Source organism: Dromaius novaehollandiae, chromosome 3 (assembly GCF_036370855.1).
Source record: "Dromaius novaehollandiae isolate bDroNov1 chromosome 3, bDroNov1.hap1, whole genome shotgun sequence".
Lineage (NCBI taxonomy): Eukaryota > Metazoa > Chordata > Aves > Casuariiformes > Dromaiidae > Dromaius > Dromaius novaehollandiae.
Window position 1 is genome coordinate 26979438 of NC_088100.1, and position 15408 is coordinate 26994845.

Consider the following 15408-nt stretch of genomic DNA (forward strand, 5'->3'; position numbering starts at 1 on the left):
TCACATTTTTTTTCTCAGTGCCAGTTTCTGGCTGATTAACAAAGAAGACCTAACAAGTGGGGCACGTGCAAAATCAGAGACAACAGTTGTAAAGACTTATCAGTATGAGGTAACTGTTTTTTTGACAAACTGCAGTGGCCATTTATTACATTTCCTTTAAAACTTGAAGAAAGGACATTTCAGAGAAAAGGACTGATCCTGCACATACAAGTGCCTTGAGCTTTTCTTGCATGGCTGAGCTCTCCCATTGCTTCTGATGTACATCATACCTCAGCTGGATAATGTTTGCAAGATTGAGCCCCTAATCACTTTTTTCCCCCCAAAGAAACAGCTGTAATCAGAAGGAATGTAAAATCTACTATCATGAAAAAGACAGAATTTGTCAGAGACAGTACACAAAAGCCCTTTTCTTAAAAGCTAAGTTAAGACAAATTTTTAAAAATAACCTGAAGCCTTACCACAAAGCATACACAAATAAGATTATATTGAATTGCCAACACTTTACTGTTAAGATGTTCTTAATGCATGACTTACAGTTTTAGGGGTCTTTTTATTACTTATACTTTGAGCTTAGATATTCTGTAAACCTTTGGAAACTGTTTCACAAGACATTCATTATGGAGCTTTCAGACTGCATACTTTGTGCATACAGATGTGAAAACTTTATTACAACCACTTGTGATTTTTTGATATTGTTCATAGGATATATAATATCTGGGATAAAGAATTCTAGCAAGACTTCTTGGGTGAAACATGGGAAGGAGACTTTCATAAGTCCAAGTATGTTTATCATCTGTAAATCTTCTAAGTTGTCAAAACATTGAGTTAGAAAGTAATATATGAGTTATAGGGTCTTTGCTCCTGAATTTAAATCAAGGATTTATTTTTGATGTCTAGTTTAATGACCTATGCTAGTGGAAAATAAAACTTTGAATAATATCTCAAAATAACAAATGAATAACTGAAACATTCTAAGTTTTTTAACATTTGAATTTACCTCTTGATTTCTGTTTTAGAATTGCAATCTTCATTTCCATCTAAAATACACTTCTTAGGAGATGGGTGAAAAATAGCAAGCTTTCTCTGTTCACAACAAACTGTGTGAATGTAATATCATTTTTCAGAGCTTTTGAAGTTGACTCTTCCTTAGAATTGAGGATTTTAGTTGTTCTTCAATCAAATCAAACTCTTATCATAATAATGTAGATATAATTGTGAACATGCTGATAAATGGTTCTTCTCTATTTCTAATGTGACAGAAATAATTTTTAGTTGGCATCCAAGACATATTTCTTTCTTTTCTAAAGCTAAGGCTAAGCTCAGAAATCATATCCATTTTTACTCAGTTCTCAGGTAAAATTTGCCTTACTGCAAGTAACTCTCGGCAAAGAACTGTCCAAATGGTAACAATTTGGCACATCTGAAGTCTGGCAGGGCTTTGTCTTTCGGCAGATGGAGGCAGGTCTCCTCAATCCCTACATTTCAGAATATCTCAGTAAGCAAGCAATGTTCTCCCTAACTCCGCTTTCAGGAAACCACAAGGTCGTCCACTACTGAGGCTAAAGGAATAAATGTCTGTTTGACAGGCTGCAGAATTTTAGAATATAAAGATTGTAATATAAAGCACAGAGTATGCATTTTTGGCTTTAGCTAATACAAAGGCTTTGCCCAAGATAACTATGACTTGAAAAACACGCCTGAAAGAATCAAAATGCTAAACTGTTCGACAAGATGAGAGAAAGACTACATCCCATGTGACATATGTTAGCTATGTGATTTAATGCACAACTTGAAGGCAACCAGTTTTCCCTGGTGAGGAAGGTAGATTAAGGAGCTGTATGGAATAGATTGGAATTGCTTTCAGAATCAGTTTTGATAGTGCTGAGTTTATTTGGGGATATTATAGGAAATGTGATATTTGAAATGTTTAATCAGATGAAAATGCTGATAAAATCTCTCAGATAGAAGTGCTGGCAACAAATGAACTAAATTGCTTCTTTAATCTAAAACTATGATTATTCTGCCCATGACTTCCTTCAATAGCTTAGAGTGAAGATGCTACATGAAAGCTGAAATTCATAGGAATCAGCACTGAATCCTTCTTTGTTGCTACATGAAAACTACTTTGTTACTACATGGAAAAGTGTTTTCTGCTACATTGTCTGCTCTATGCTCATACTAAAACCTTTAGAAGAAAATCTGGGTAGGAAGTGAATGACAATGTGTAGTTTCTGTTCGTTAAAAATGTCATCTGCCTTTTTTATGATGCTGTGATCCTTTTTGTTAGTTTATTGTATCTCTAGAGACAATGTTATTTCCACATTTTCAGCTGAAAGTCTTTTGGCTGAAAGAACACTTTGAAAGATAACTTTGGATTTTGCTCAAATTTGGAAGATTTTTCTTTAGGACCCTGGCATTAGTAGCATACATGATCATGAAAATGAGCATGAATACACTGTATCTTCTCACTTTCTGGAGGCCTGCTTCAGATGCTGAAAACTTTAGGTACCATAATTTAAATGTAGTTTGCAAACTGGTAGTGGAGAGATGAGTGACCAAGAGAAACCTGGGTAATGAGAGATGAAATAAAAAGAGAAAGGAAAGAATTACTGGTCAGTGGGCATGTTAACAGACACTGAAATATAAGACCAAGAGCATAAAGCTAGGCAGAAGAAAAACACGATTGCGAAAGTTAACATCATCATTTACACTTCTGTTTTTGCAGGAATATGGCTTGGAGGATCAAACTAGAACTTGACAAAGCTAAAGATGACAATCATAACAGAATTATCCTAGTTATGAAGAGCTTCTTCGTTGTATTCAAATGTGGATTTTGATAGGTGCCATATGTCATTCTTAGATAAGGAAACAGGAGAGGTGAAAGTTGTTCTAAGCTATAAGGCTAGCAATTGCTAACTCTGTATGATATATTCATCTAAAGTAGTCAAAAAATATGTGAATGTAGGGTATCTGGGAATATATGGTGAAAACTGAAGTTGCAGTTAGCTATGGATTGCCAGAATATTTTAATATAGACAAGGCTATAGGCACTTGCTCAAGGTTGCCCAGGAAGCCCGAGGCAGAGCTGAGTATTCAGTTCAGTTTGCAGGCTGCCTAGATTTATCAGCTAAAGAAATTATGCTTGTTCCTGGTACAAAATGTACAGTCTCCTGTGGAAAATCTGCTTCTATTCTTTCTCCTACACTCTAAAGTATCCAAGGAATGGTGCATGATTGTATTTAGCTGCCTGATTATTCCAGTGTTCAAAACTGAAAATAATTTTTTTGATGAGACAAAGTGAAGTTTGTAAAATGACAGTTCTTCACAGAAATGCTTTTGTCAAAAAGAAAAAAAAAGATTTAATTAGAACAAGTGTAGCTATTCTTCCAAGTAGATGTGAATTGCTGTGAATATGACCCTGCCATTGTTAAACATGCAGTATATTTGGCATCTGGGAAAATTAAAGCTCAGGTTAAATGTTAAGAGGTGGCTGCTTTTTAATGATCAGCAAAGAGAAGAAAACAAAATCCTAAGTTTATCACCCTGTCCTCCTGTGAACATATGGAAGAAGCAAACAGCTACTCATGTTTACAATTTTGTATGATTGTAGCTGAGTGCTTGAATAATTACTCTTTGTAGCCAGCATTCTTCTGGGCCCACACAGACCTACTCAGAAAATAGCTTCGTAAAAGGACCTCTGAAAAATCATTGCTGAGGAGGGAAAAATAGGACCTCTTCTTCAGTTTTATCACACATATTTCTTCACAGCCTAGAAAGTTCATTTCCCATTTTCCTCCAAGCTGGCTCTACACATTGCAAACAGCAGACGGGGAAAGCAACATCTGTATTATCAGCCCACTGAGTTTTCCTGGCAGAGAACAGGTAAGAGTGCTTGTGGAGAGGCTCCTATTCATCCCTTGTGAAATCCCTTGGACAGGTAACTTAAAGGGTGGTGTGGTTTCTCATATGAACTCTATTGCTGATTATACAGGGGGACATAACCCATTCCTTAACAGAGCACAACACCAGCTGCCTCCACCTATGGTCAGTTAACTGAAAATTTATCCTCTGGCATTTTTCCAAAATGTTCTGTGTGTCTCCAATGCAACACCAATGAGAATATCTCCAGGTTCAGACCTCTTGTCCATGAAATGGAGTCCCAGGATCTGGGCTGGTTGGTGCTCTAAGACATTCACTGCTGCCCGGTGGAATGGCAGGGGATAAACTGAACTCCTCAGTCTGGTCATAGAAGAGTGGATCAAGATGAAGCTTTTAATTTGCATTTTATAAAATCTCTTAAAGCATCTGATTTCTTTTTAATACAAATTTCTGGTTGATCAAAAAGCTGAAAAATCCAGATACCAGATAGCTTTCTTGAAAATCATATCTGAGAATATGTTGTGATCAATTAGGGAGATAACTTTTAAGTGTGAAAGCTGTACTATTATCTGTCATAGATATGTGGGTGTCAGATGCATCACCTTCGAAAATCTAAGCTGTACAGCTGTACCTTTTTCTTTATATCCGTTGGTTCCCTGCTCTAAAATGTAGCCCTTTAGTGAGAAAAATGCCCAGACACAAGATGTAGCAGTTTGGGAAAGGCGGTATCTTTTGAAAATGTCATGCTTCAGTGTTTTAAAAGAAATGAAAATGGAAGTTTTGTAACAGTGGAGGAATCTGAACACAGGAGACAACTCGATAGAATCTGTGCTGCCAAGAGCAAATCATATCAATATTTTATTTTCTCTGTTCAGATCAATTAGTTTTAAATGAAAAGTTTCTTTCCAATTAAACCAGACTTGGCCAAAATGGTTTAACCTTCAAAAAACCTTACTTTTTAAAGTTTTCAAAAATGAAAATGTGTTTTGGGTATTTTTTTTTAAGCCGGACCTGAAAAAGATATCCAAAAATTAAATATGCTTTTATCAGTGTTTAGCTGAGAATAAACAAAAGTAATAAAAGAGGGAAATGAGAGAAAAGGGAAAATTTCAGGCAACAAGAGACAGCCAAAATAAAGGCGAGTGCTGTAAGTGGGAAGCGCATGTGTAAGCGTCTACAGGATGTACAGGAGTGACAGCATCTCTGCTTTTTTGTGCTCACCTAAGTGAGCACAGGTGGAGCTGTTTTTTTGTATTTGGGGGTGGCAGGCAGTGACAGGAACTATGAATGTGCTGCAGAGAGAACAGACATATTCAAGTCATCTGGAGGTAGCTGGAGTCTCAGCGCAAGGAGAGTTTCCCTGGTTTTTAAACTCTGTCTTGCACCCCTCCTGGAGAGGGGCCGTTTGCTTTGCTGAAAGTGCTATAAGTGACAATGAATGCGAGCCCAAACCTGTGGTCCTTCAGGTCTGAGGCACATACTTTTAGGATAAGGGCTACTGTGCCTGGTGACGGTGGCATGATGGGTCGTGACTAGCCGTTTCTTATTGCAGAAAGCCCAGACTTGGATCACAGGTGCATTTAAAATCCGTGCTGAGGTATCGTGGAGAGAATTATACCTGGGAAAGCTTACAGAGACTGTCAGCACGGCAGCATATGTGCAAAACTGCTAAAGAGTTTGTGCGAACAACGAGTTTGCTGTAAGACACAGCTCATGGAGAGCCCCCTGAAGCCCAGCACACCCTCACTGAAGCCCACAAGGGATTTCACACCACTGCAAACCTGGAGCCATTTAAAGTGTCCCTCAAAAACTTATCTGCTGAAGTGAAGATGTACCAGTACTTTTTTTTTCAGTTATGTATAAATAAAGCAGGAAAGTGGTCCCTCAAAAATGATCAGGCATGTTGTGTGAATGGGAAACCCTCTCATATCTGCTGCATCCGAATTAGTACCGAGCCCCAAGGGTGGGGTACAAGACCAGATGCCTTGCGCAGTTCGTGCAGGCTAGAGACACTGTGTGTCAGGGCAGGATTGTCTCACGCCTGCCCGGACAAGCCCTGTGCGCAGCTCCATGGACAGGCAGCCGGTCGCGCTGAAACCCCACGCGCATTCAGCTCCTCCAGTGCCTTAGCAACCAAAGTGCACATGGCTGATGCCATAAAATTGAGGCTCCTTGTTAACATCATCCCCCAAGACTGATCTCTTAACTCTGACAGCTACAAGCACAGTTTATTTCTATTCGCAGTGCTTGATTTGGTAATTATATCCGCTTACTGATAGAGGCAGCTTTTGGGAAAAGAAAATAAGGGAAATTACGTCATGCACTTTTAGGAGACCGTGTTCAGAGAATGCTGTGAGTAGGACAGCAGCAGTCTGGGACTCTGCTGTGGGGCTGAGATCACAAGCAACTTTTACAGCAAAACCATCGTTTCGGGTTAACATTAGATTTCTTACGGAATAATTGAGGTGGAGTTACCCACAAAAGGGCTGAAAGACTGGGATCACTTGTACCTTGCTGCTGTTTTGCTAAGGCTGCTAGCAGTGTGCAGTCTTTCTGATGGTCATATCAGCATGTCTGTGTGTGTGTATGTATGTGTATATGCCAGTATATATACTGTACATATGAACTCCTATATCCAGTACCTAAGTGTAGGTGTAGCTATTTTTATATATCTACAGACACTGAACTTAGACAGAAGATCGAGTTATCCGATAAGCAACAGGCATGCTAGACAGCACCACATTTTTGTAATTTTCTTTGGCAATCAGCTTCCAAATTTTTCCAATCTACTTTTTTCAATCCTTCGCTGCCTTCTACATGAGACTGGAGTGGCAAGCCTGGCTGCCCCATGGAAAAACTGGGCAAAATCTCAGAAGCACCCTCTCTGGGTCATTTCCAATTGATCGGCACAGCAACCTGAATGCCGGATGGCACGAAGGGGACCGTGACCCCGCCGAGGGGCGGCTGGAGGCAGGCTCAGCATGGGAGCGCCCACCTGGAGCCTGCCCCGGGGTCTGCCTATGAGTGAGGGCCAAGAGCAGGTGGGGCCTGTTACTGTAGAGCTGTTTTTAGCTTGGGAGACGTTGCTTCCTAGGAGTTTTAGGAGACTAGAGTGACTAAGGACTTTAAGGATCTCAGTGGTACCTAAAACACACATCCAGGTCCTCTTAAGGCCTACTGTTGTACAAGCATTTAGTCAAGCTGCACTTAATTAAGTTAATTAAATGTGACAGGCAGGATATTTTACCCCCCCATTGCAAAAGAGGAAATTAAAGGTCATATTTGCTTACTTTACACCATGCTCACTTGCATCTGTTCAGACCAGTGTGAAAGAGCAATTATGGTTGTACAAAGTCTGCTGTGCTGAAGAGCTAATTAAAGTGATTCTTGAAAAGAAACATTTCAGTTGCATGAACTCTTGCATTTCAAATAATAGATTACCATTTTATACTACATTATTTCATTGTCCTTTTCTAGAACTTTATACACATGAATTTTCAAAAAATATTTTTCTCCACGTGAGTTTCAGTGTGTTCTGCTGTACGGGAAGAGGCTAAGTGATTTATTTAAGATAATACAATGCGTACCTAACAGAGCTAGGTGAACGGCTTGGGAAACATCCTGGACCACAGCTGTCAATGGGAATTTTGGCACAAACTGCAGCAGAGCTGTAATTTCATCCTGGACTTTTGGAATGGATTTAACTTTTCCACTGAAGTTTCAGAGCTATAAGGCTGGTGTTCAGATGATCATCTGCGGCTGTTTGCAAAAGGTTTTAGATGAGCCAGAGCTCACATTACAAAATAATCGGCTAATCTGTATTATGTTACTGTGATAGCTATGATAAGTCAGGAAATGAAAATATGCTGAAGATTCTTACACTTCATTAGCAGGTAATTTCATTTGTAACAGACCGGCCTTGTTCTCTGCCTCCAGGAGGAGACAAGATCTAGTCTATGGTTTGACTTGACTTTGGATACAGGAGAGGAGCCTGAGAGGAGGCTGCGCGGTGCAGGGCGTGTTTCAGGGAGGCTCCTCTTGCCAGCTGTGCGTGAGGATTTAGCCGCGCTCTGTATGTCGGAGCTATGTTTAGCGCGCAGGAATTGCAGGCATGTGAACTTGAGCTCTGACCAAAACCACACGTCAGTCAGCATGTTTCCATGGTATGATACACACATTTGTTATTTTGCTATTATTTTTGCATATATTCCTTTTTTCTGTCCTTTAAGCAAGTAAATAAATAGCCTCAAAAGGAAGCACTTTGTACCTCAGTGGTAAGATTTTCTCAGGGTGTTATTTTATTAGTGAAATTACCTGCATTAGAAAATCAGTGGGAGAAGTGGTAATGCAAACCAGCAGATTCAATTTCATGTTAGCGATCTGTATTCCTGAAGGAAATCCACGATAGGACCTCAGTTTAAATCCCAAAACAGGCAGTATGCTGAACGTGTAAAGACTGAGCGAATTAGATAAAAGTGTTCATTTGTCTTCATAAAGTACCCAAGACAATAAATGTGCTCTACAAGTGAGGAGTATAGATGCCATGGTAATAAAAATAATATTTAATATAATTTAATTTGCTACTCTTAGGCCAGTTGTAAATTGAAGGCATGAATTATGCAACAAACCTGTTTGTAAATTAATGACATAGAAAGTCATGGAAGTCAACTAGAATAAGTTTCTCCTCTTGAAACTACTAAGCAGCATATCATACAGAAGCTTATATCCCCCTAATGGATATTCAAATGTTATTTATATTAATTCCTATAATTGATATTCTTCAAAGAAATAAAGTCCATCCTGATCATTTCCTTCAGCTCTTCAAGAATAGAAACATCAGCTAGAAAGATACAGTAAATGAAATGATTATACAAAAAAAGATGCAAAAGCCTTTCTCCTTCTGAGGGGAAAAAAGAAAAAAGAAGAATGTAAGTAAGTGATCGTTTTGCTTCTCACCATCTCATTTTTACATTTTATTTCATTTTCTGGAAAAAATAGGAGAAATGAGTAAAAACTAAAGGCCATAGGGCTAAAATCTATTGAAAACTTTAAAACAAATAATAGAAAAATGTTCCACTTTTTTAGTTTAAAGAATTACAAATATAAAAGCATTTTAAATATTAAAATGTAACAGAGCATTGGTAAATTTTTTTTTTCTGAAATCAGTAAAATGGAAACAACCACTTAAAAGATATTTTTAAACTTTTTTTTTTATTTTTGGTCTTTTCTTTCTTTGGTCTTTCTGGTAATAGAAACATTTAGGTTTTCTGACTAGTCTTGTGATACTTGCTCATGGTCTAGGTTTCTGTGCTGCAGCCTAGATTGCATCACCAGTTTTACCTGCTAGACGTCCCTGTTTCCTATGTGTATGGGTGAATCTAAGAGCAGTGCACTATCTATACACTGCTTCACACAGTATTTGGCTACTTAAAACTTTCTGTAATGCAGTAATTCCATTTGTTGTTTTAAACATTTTAAACTTTAACAAAAATAAAATATACTAGGGGATATAACTAATGCCATATTTAATGGCTTCTTCCAGTTGAAAAAAATATTCTAGCTTCCTCATCTTTATATATGTTTTTCAAGCTTAATTTTAGCTTGGAATCAGTTCTGATGACTGTTTCTCTGATGTGTTCAGGACGAATGCAGTAAGAAGTTCTTCATTGTGCTCTTTCATTTTTCTACCAAAGCAATAAAATTAAGAGTGCAGGATGATACACAGTGCAGAATTAGACTTTGGGAATTCTGGGGGGGGGGGGGGGGGGGGGTGTTGGCAAGATCTACCCCTCTCAATAATCTGGATCCTCTTAACTTGACTTTATTGTTTGCATTTCCTCATTACAAATATATAAATAAAGTGCTGGGAGTTTAGTTATACTAATACATTTGATGATTAGAATTTTCTATAATTCTACTTGTGTGAAGGCTTGCTATTTACACACTTTTTCCTCTCTCTCTTCCTTTTTCTGCTGTAAGGAATATTTTGTGCTGGGAGATATTACCCTCTGACACAAGAATACTCACTGGTACAAAGTAGCTAATGTCAAGTATCAAACAAGTGCGTGAAAAGAAGGGGAGGTAGGAAGGGAAAATGCTAATGAAGGTGACTGAGGTAGCCAGAGTCACTAGATGCATTTCTTGACTGGAGCTGGGAGATCAAAGACCAGCCATAGAGCGGCAGGAAATCAAAGGCCATCTCCAGCTAATGTCAGTGGAGACACAGGTGTGATGTGAGACCATGATGGATGGTGTGAGCTGTACATAAATCATGCTAATATGAGAGATGCTGCTGCTTGAGGGCAGGTAATCCTGCTTCTTTGGGAGTACCTTTGTGGACAGCAGGTGGTAGGGTGGCATCTGTGGCCCAGGCTCCATGCCAGGGACCTGCTCTTGTTAGCTAATAAGTATGTGCTTGAGCACTTAAGGTACTCTGCGAGCTTGCAGCATGAGCAAGGACGATGTATTTACCATGTCAGCTTTGCATTTGAAAATTGTATCACTGCTTTATGAAAAACATGGGTCAGACTTGGGTACCTTGGCTGCTGAGAGAAGGACAGAGCTATGTTGTTCCTCCCTCGAGTAAAACGTCATCCAGAATACAATACCATTCCAGGAAAACACCATTCCAGGGCAATATGGAGCAAACACCACTCTGCCACTGCTTCAGGCTGTGCATCATGCACGCCTGTGCTTGGCCGCCTGTGTGAGGTGAGGGGAGGAAGTCAAGAGACCATCTTTTCCCTCTATCACTTCATCTACATCTGTAACTATGTCTATAAAGTAACTTATTCACGTGAGCTTGTGAATATACGTGCCCAGTTTCAGAACTGAGATGCATTTATTCAGATGTTTATTTCACTTTCAAAAATCGTAACAATTTATTCTTTCAGAATTAGAGGTGGACACCCGGAAATTTGTTCTGTGTGTGGCTCAGAGAACAAGATTTTCTCCCAAACTGTAGAGAAAACAGCCGTGTGCAGTGTTTGCATAAATAACCTGCCTCTGTTTCACACAGGCCCTCTAGGAGATAGCTTTCAGATAGTGGAATTAACATTCATTTAATTTTTTAAAATCTGAAAACCTGTGCCTGTCATTTTTAATATTCCAGTCACCACAAGACTGAGTCATGTGAATGTATTTCACTGTGTTCCATAATTGCTGTTTGCATATAGATCCAAATTACAAAGAAGCATAATGAGAGCCAGAGTTTTCAAATTTATGTTTGGTTTTAAACAAAGAAGCAAATAAAATAGTCAAAGCAATAGAGTCCTGTTGTTCTGTAACAGTGTAACTCAACCCAGTTCAAGGCTCTGCATCTTTGAGTTTCTTGAAAAAGAAATTAACAACTACAGACTTTGAATCAGCTGATAAAACAAGGAAAAATGGTAAAAATTCCATAGTTTTGACTCAGTAAGAGAGATTTTATACCCCAACCAGTAGTGGGAAAATCAGTGGGTCTGGTTCAGTAGTTTGGGCTGAGCTGTGGTTCACCATACCTGCCACTTTGTCAGGCCCTTCACAGTTCCTCTCCCTCATAACTGGCAAAGCACTGACTTATTTTTCCAGTTTGATATCTTCTGTGAAGGGGGGAAAAGTGATTGGAGAGTGCTGTGAATGTTGACCTGAATGTTTAGGTGAAGGCACCTTCTCTTGGTCTCTCTTCTTTTCTTTGTAGTCAGTGTCCTAAGGGGAATGTAGGGTGAGGAAGGAGAAATGAGAAGACAGACACACGCACAGCTGGTGTATGTGGCTGGATGGCCTAAAGAAAATGGAGGGAAATGTTTTCCTTGAAGCAGAATTTATCCCAGATATTGCTCAGAATTATTTGCATTTGCATTACAAGGTATAAACAAGTTTTCCTTTCTTTTTGTTGATGAAATGTTTTTCCAATTTGTTATAAGTTGTGCAGCAAAATACTCTAGGTGGCTACATTGCTTCCAGATACAGCAGTGTGTTTATCCCGTTGGTCTACTAAAGTGGAGTTCAACAATGATAAAAGCAGTCTGAAATGAACAGAATTTGGTTCTCTGTTTCTGATCAGGGAGATGTAAAAAATACCAAATTACTGAGCAAATTTTCTCCTGTCCTCTGCACCAGGCCACTAGAATATATATGGTGTTGATGGATATGACAAGGTATGATGGATATGGGTATTTTGGTTTATGTAAAAAAGATCTTATGTTTTATATATAATATACACTGACCTGATACAAAAGCTGTTGACCAATATAGTTAATAATAGACTTGTAAGTTATATAGCAGAACTAATTCATACAAGTGCGATATGTTATTTCATATTTCAAAATAGTCTTTATCCAGGCAAAAAAGCTGAATTCATTATGTATTTTGTAGGTCTCTTCCCATGAATCTGGAACCAAGCCATTGACCTTCACATTTGTTCCATCTATTGGACAACTTCCAACTCATTTTGAGGTTGTAGATGTCTCTAAGTTCCTTGTGAGAATCCCAGAGGAGCCAAAGGGTCTGAGCCATCAAGAAGTTACATATAAGGTAGAATTTTACTTATGTTTATTTTGGTTTACTTATGTTTATTTTGTCACTTTCTGAAAAGATATGGAAAATTCTGTCCTGAGCATCCCTGAATTGATGCTCTTTTCCTTGAACTAATTCTTGGCTTGTGCTTGATTTCAAATTCCATGTCTACCAGAGATGCAGAAACATTGCCCAAGAGAAGGCTGATGTCTGCTCAACACTCTGCTTTCCCTTCAGAAGAGCTTACATTGGGGGTGAAGAAAACCCGTCCCCCTTTCAATAATGTCCTCTGTCAGTCACGCAATGCTATATTCTTGGCAGAGAGGGGGGTGCCTTCCTGATCTCCACAGGTGCAAAGGTGGTGTGAGGGGAGCACTACCACACGGGAATCCACCACGACTTGGTCACTCGATCCTGCTCTCAGTAAATGCCAGTGCTGCGGCTGCCAGCTAAGGTGCCAGTCCCTTTCATAACCACGTAGTAATACATCAGTCAAAGAGAAAGCCTGTTTTTTGTTTCTGAAAGTTTGTCCCAATGACTTCCTGTGAGAGCAAAACCCAAGACCAACAGTACTACATTACTGGTTCTCCTGCCTTTAGCCAGCCCACAGTCTTTGTTATTCCTTCATTCTTTCCTGTCTCACACCACGTGTTGCCTCTTATTTTGTTCCATGCTATTTAAAAGGAAACTAGAACCCTCATGTTAATTTTAATGCTCACGGTGCTCTTTTGCTCTTGGGTAACAGCTCCTTCCCTGGGACGTAGCTGGGGCTGCAGTTCTTGTTGCACTCCCACGTAAAGGGAGCTTCACAAGAGCTTATAGCCCTCTGACCTCAATGTGCTTCAGCATTTCCAGAGGCCCATCTTGCTAAAAAGGGATTAAGTCTGTGCAGGGAGTGGACATGTTTGAAGAGACATACACTGAAATATTATCCTTGAGATAAACACATTCATTAGTTACATCCCCACTGTTCAGTATTGATTCTGCTATAAGCAGTGTCGCAGGCAAAGCAAAATCAGGTATTACTGACATTTGTCTCACTCTTTTTCTTCTAACATGTGGTTAGAGAGAGAAAACTTTCCTAATGAGAAATGCAGTACTGAGACCTTCACAGCACCTTTTACTCTCTTTTCTAAACTGTCTAGAACCTGGCCAATATTTCAAAAAACAAGAACAAAAAACAAACCCACGACAACAACAGATAATGCAAATAACACCCCCAAACCCACGCTTGTGGTGTCTACCCTTATATTCCAGGGGTTTTGTTTGTTTATTTTTTTAAAGAACTAAGTTTCAGGAACTCCTGAGGCTGTCAGTGGAAATTTGTCCTTATATGTTCTTCAAGCAGGATTCAAATTTGAGCCCCATCTACAGGATTTCTTTTGCAGTACACAATATTTCTATTCCTTTGCCTGATTCTTCCTCCAGGAGAAATTTTATTTGCTCTGGCAGGTTCAATATCAAATGATTTGATGATGTACGTATCATATGCCCAGCTTGCACTATTCCTGCTCTTATTCAAAGCGTACTTGAGAGGTTTCATACTGGTAACGGAAAGCACAGAAATATGTAGAACAACTGTGGTCTGTGCTGCAGTGCTTACTCTTAAATACACAGTAAAGCTCTCTGACCTCAGATCCTTTGTTTGCCCTTTTCAGAGAATGCCCTGCCTTCAAGGCCTTTGTTTCTTCATTAATATGTATAGGTTTTGTCCCAGATTCTTCTGTCAGACTCCTCTCAGAAGTATTGTCTGACTCCGTGGATCCCACAGTCATGATTCCTTCCCATCGTGTCTGGTGTAGTGAGGTCTGACAGCTCATTCGGCTTGATTGCACCCCTCTTTTCAGGTCCAGCGTGATTCCCAACACCAGACTTGGGCTATCATTTTGCTCCAAGCCTCCTGCTGCTGCGTTATGTCACTAGAAAGGCAGCCGGAGGATCCCTCTGAGACAAACCTACAGCACTGGCTGGACGGGTGGTAGGAGGGACAGAGGGCCTGGAAGAGGGGGTGTGCTGGTGCACAGCAAGGTAGCCAGTGTCTGCTCAGGGCTGAAGCCCAAATTCTTCATTCGCCTTCTGCGCTGTTGGTAGCATGGTGTCAGCCACTGCTGCAAGCCAAAATTACTTCTCAGTTCAAATGAGAAATGCAGCTAATTTAGATTTATTTCTTTATGTCCTTTGCAGGCAAACACAGCCTCTGATGAGCTGTCCTTGAAGAGCGGAGCCACTGTTCACACAGACAGCGCCCAAAAGATTTTCCAGCCCCCAAGCTGTAATTCAAATAGAGGAGAAATGCAGGAGAATGACCTTTTTAAGGCTGAGTTTATCCTGATTACAGACTCCGGTGAAGAAGATGAAGTGGCCATTGCCTCGAACAGTGCTCAGCAGGCTCCCAATGGCTACGGGCCCATCAGTGCCCGGCTGCTGGCTGCATCCCATGTGTCTGCTGGCGGCGAGGCAAGAAAACCTCCCGGTGATTTGCATGGTTCAAGTGCTACGCCTTTCCACAGCACTACTGATCAGCAAAAACAGCAGGTAACCTATTCTTTAAACTCTACAGCTAACCCTTGCTTGCCAGATTTTCAGGATATGGACACTGAGTCACTTTTTAAAGCAATTTGGTCAATTTGTTTTTCATTGGGATTTTTATTAGTCAGCTCTTTAATAAGGAATAGTTCCTGCCCTTGTGACTTACTACTGCCTCTCTCTACAGCTCTGATGTATAAATGGAACAGGCAATGCAGATCTATTATTCTTTCCTTTCTTTCTGTTTCGAGCAGCTCATCAAGACAGAAAGTTAATCAGATGGTGTTAGATTCCTAGCTAGACTAAATTGGCCCAGGTCATTGAAATCAATAGAGCCTGGAGATCATTTGAATTATTAGCATCTGGCTTCCCAAGCCTAGATTTTTCTCAACACCAGGTGCAGCTTTTTACACTAGAGAAAGGGCTGTAAAATCCTATTATTCTAAGTGTTAGTTAGCACTGACTTTGCACAGGTGTAAAGCACAAACGAAGATGAAAGGTATGAAA

The 15408-nt window shown here is 39.7% G+C and overlaps 1 protein-coding gene across 2 annotated transcripts in view; it reads left to right on the forward strand.

Moving 5' to 3' along the window:
- MLIP (muscular LMNA interacting protein) overlaps positions 1-15408 on the forward strand; it is a 114986-nt gene that overhangs the window by 33911 nt on the left and 65667 nt on the right. For both annotated transcript variants that reach the window (XM_064508579.1, XM_026103046.2), the window contains exons 2-3: positions 12235-12393; positions 14560-14910. In XM_064508579.1, coding sequence (XP_064364649.1) covers positions 12235-12393; positions 14560-14910 — 510 coding nt within the window. The remainder of the gene's footprint in view (positions 1-12234; positions 12394-14559; positions 14911-15408) is intronic.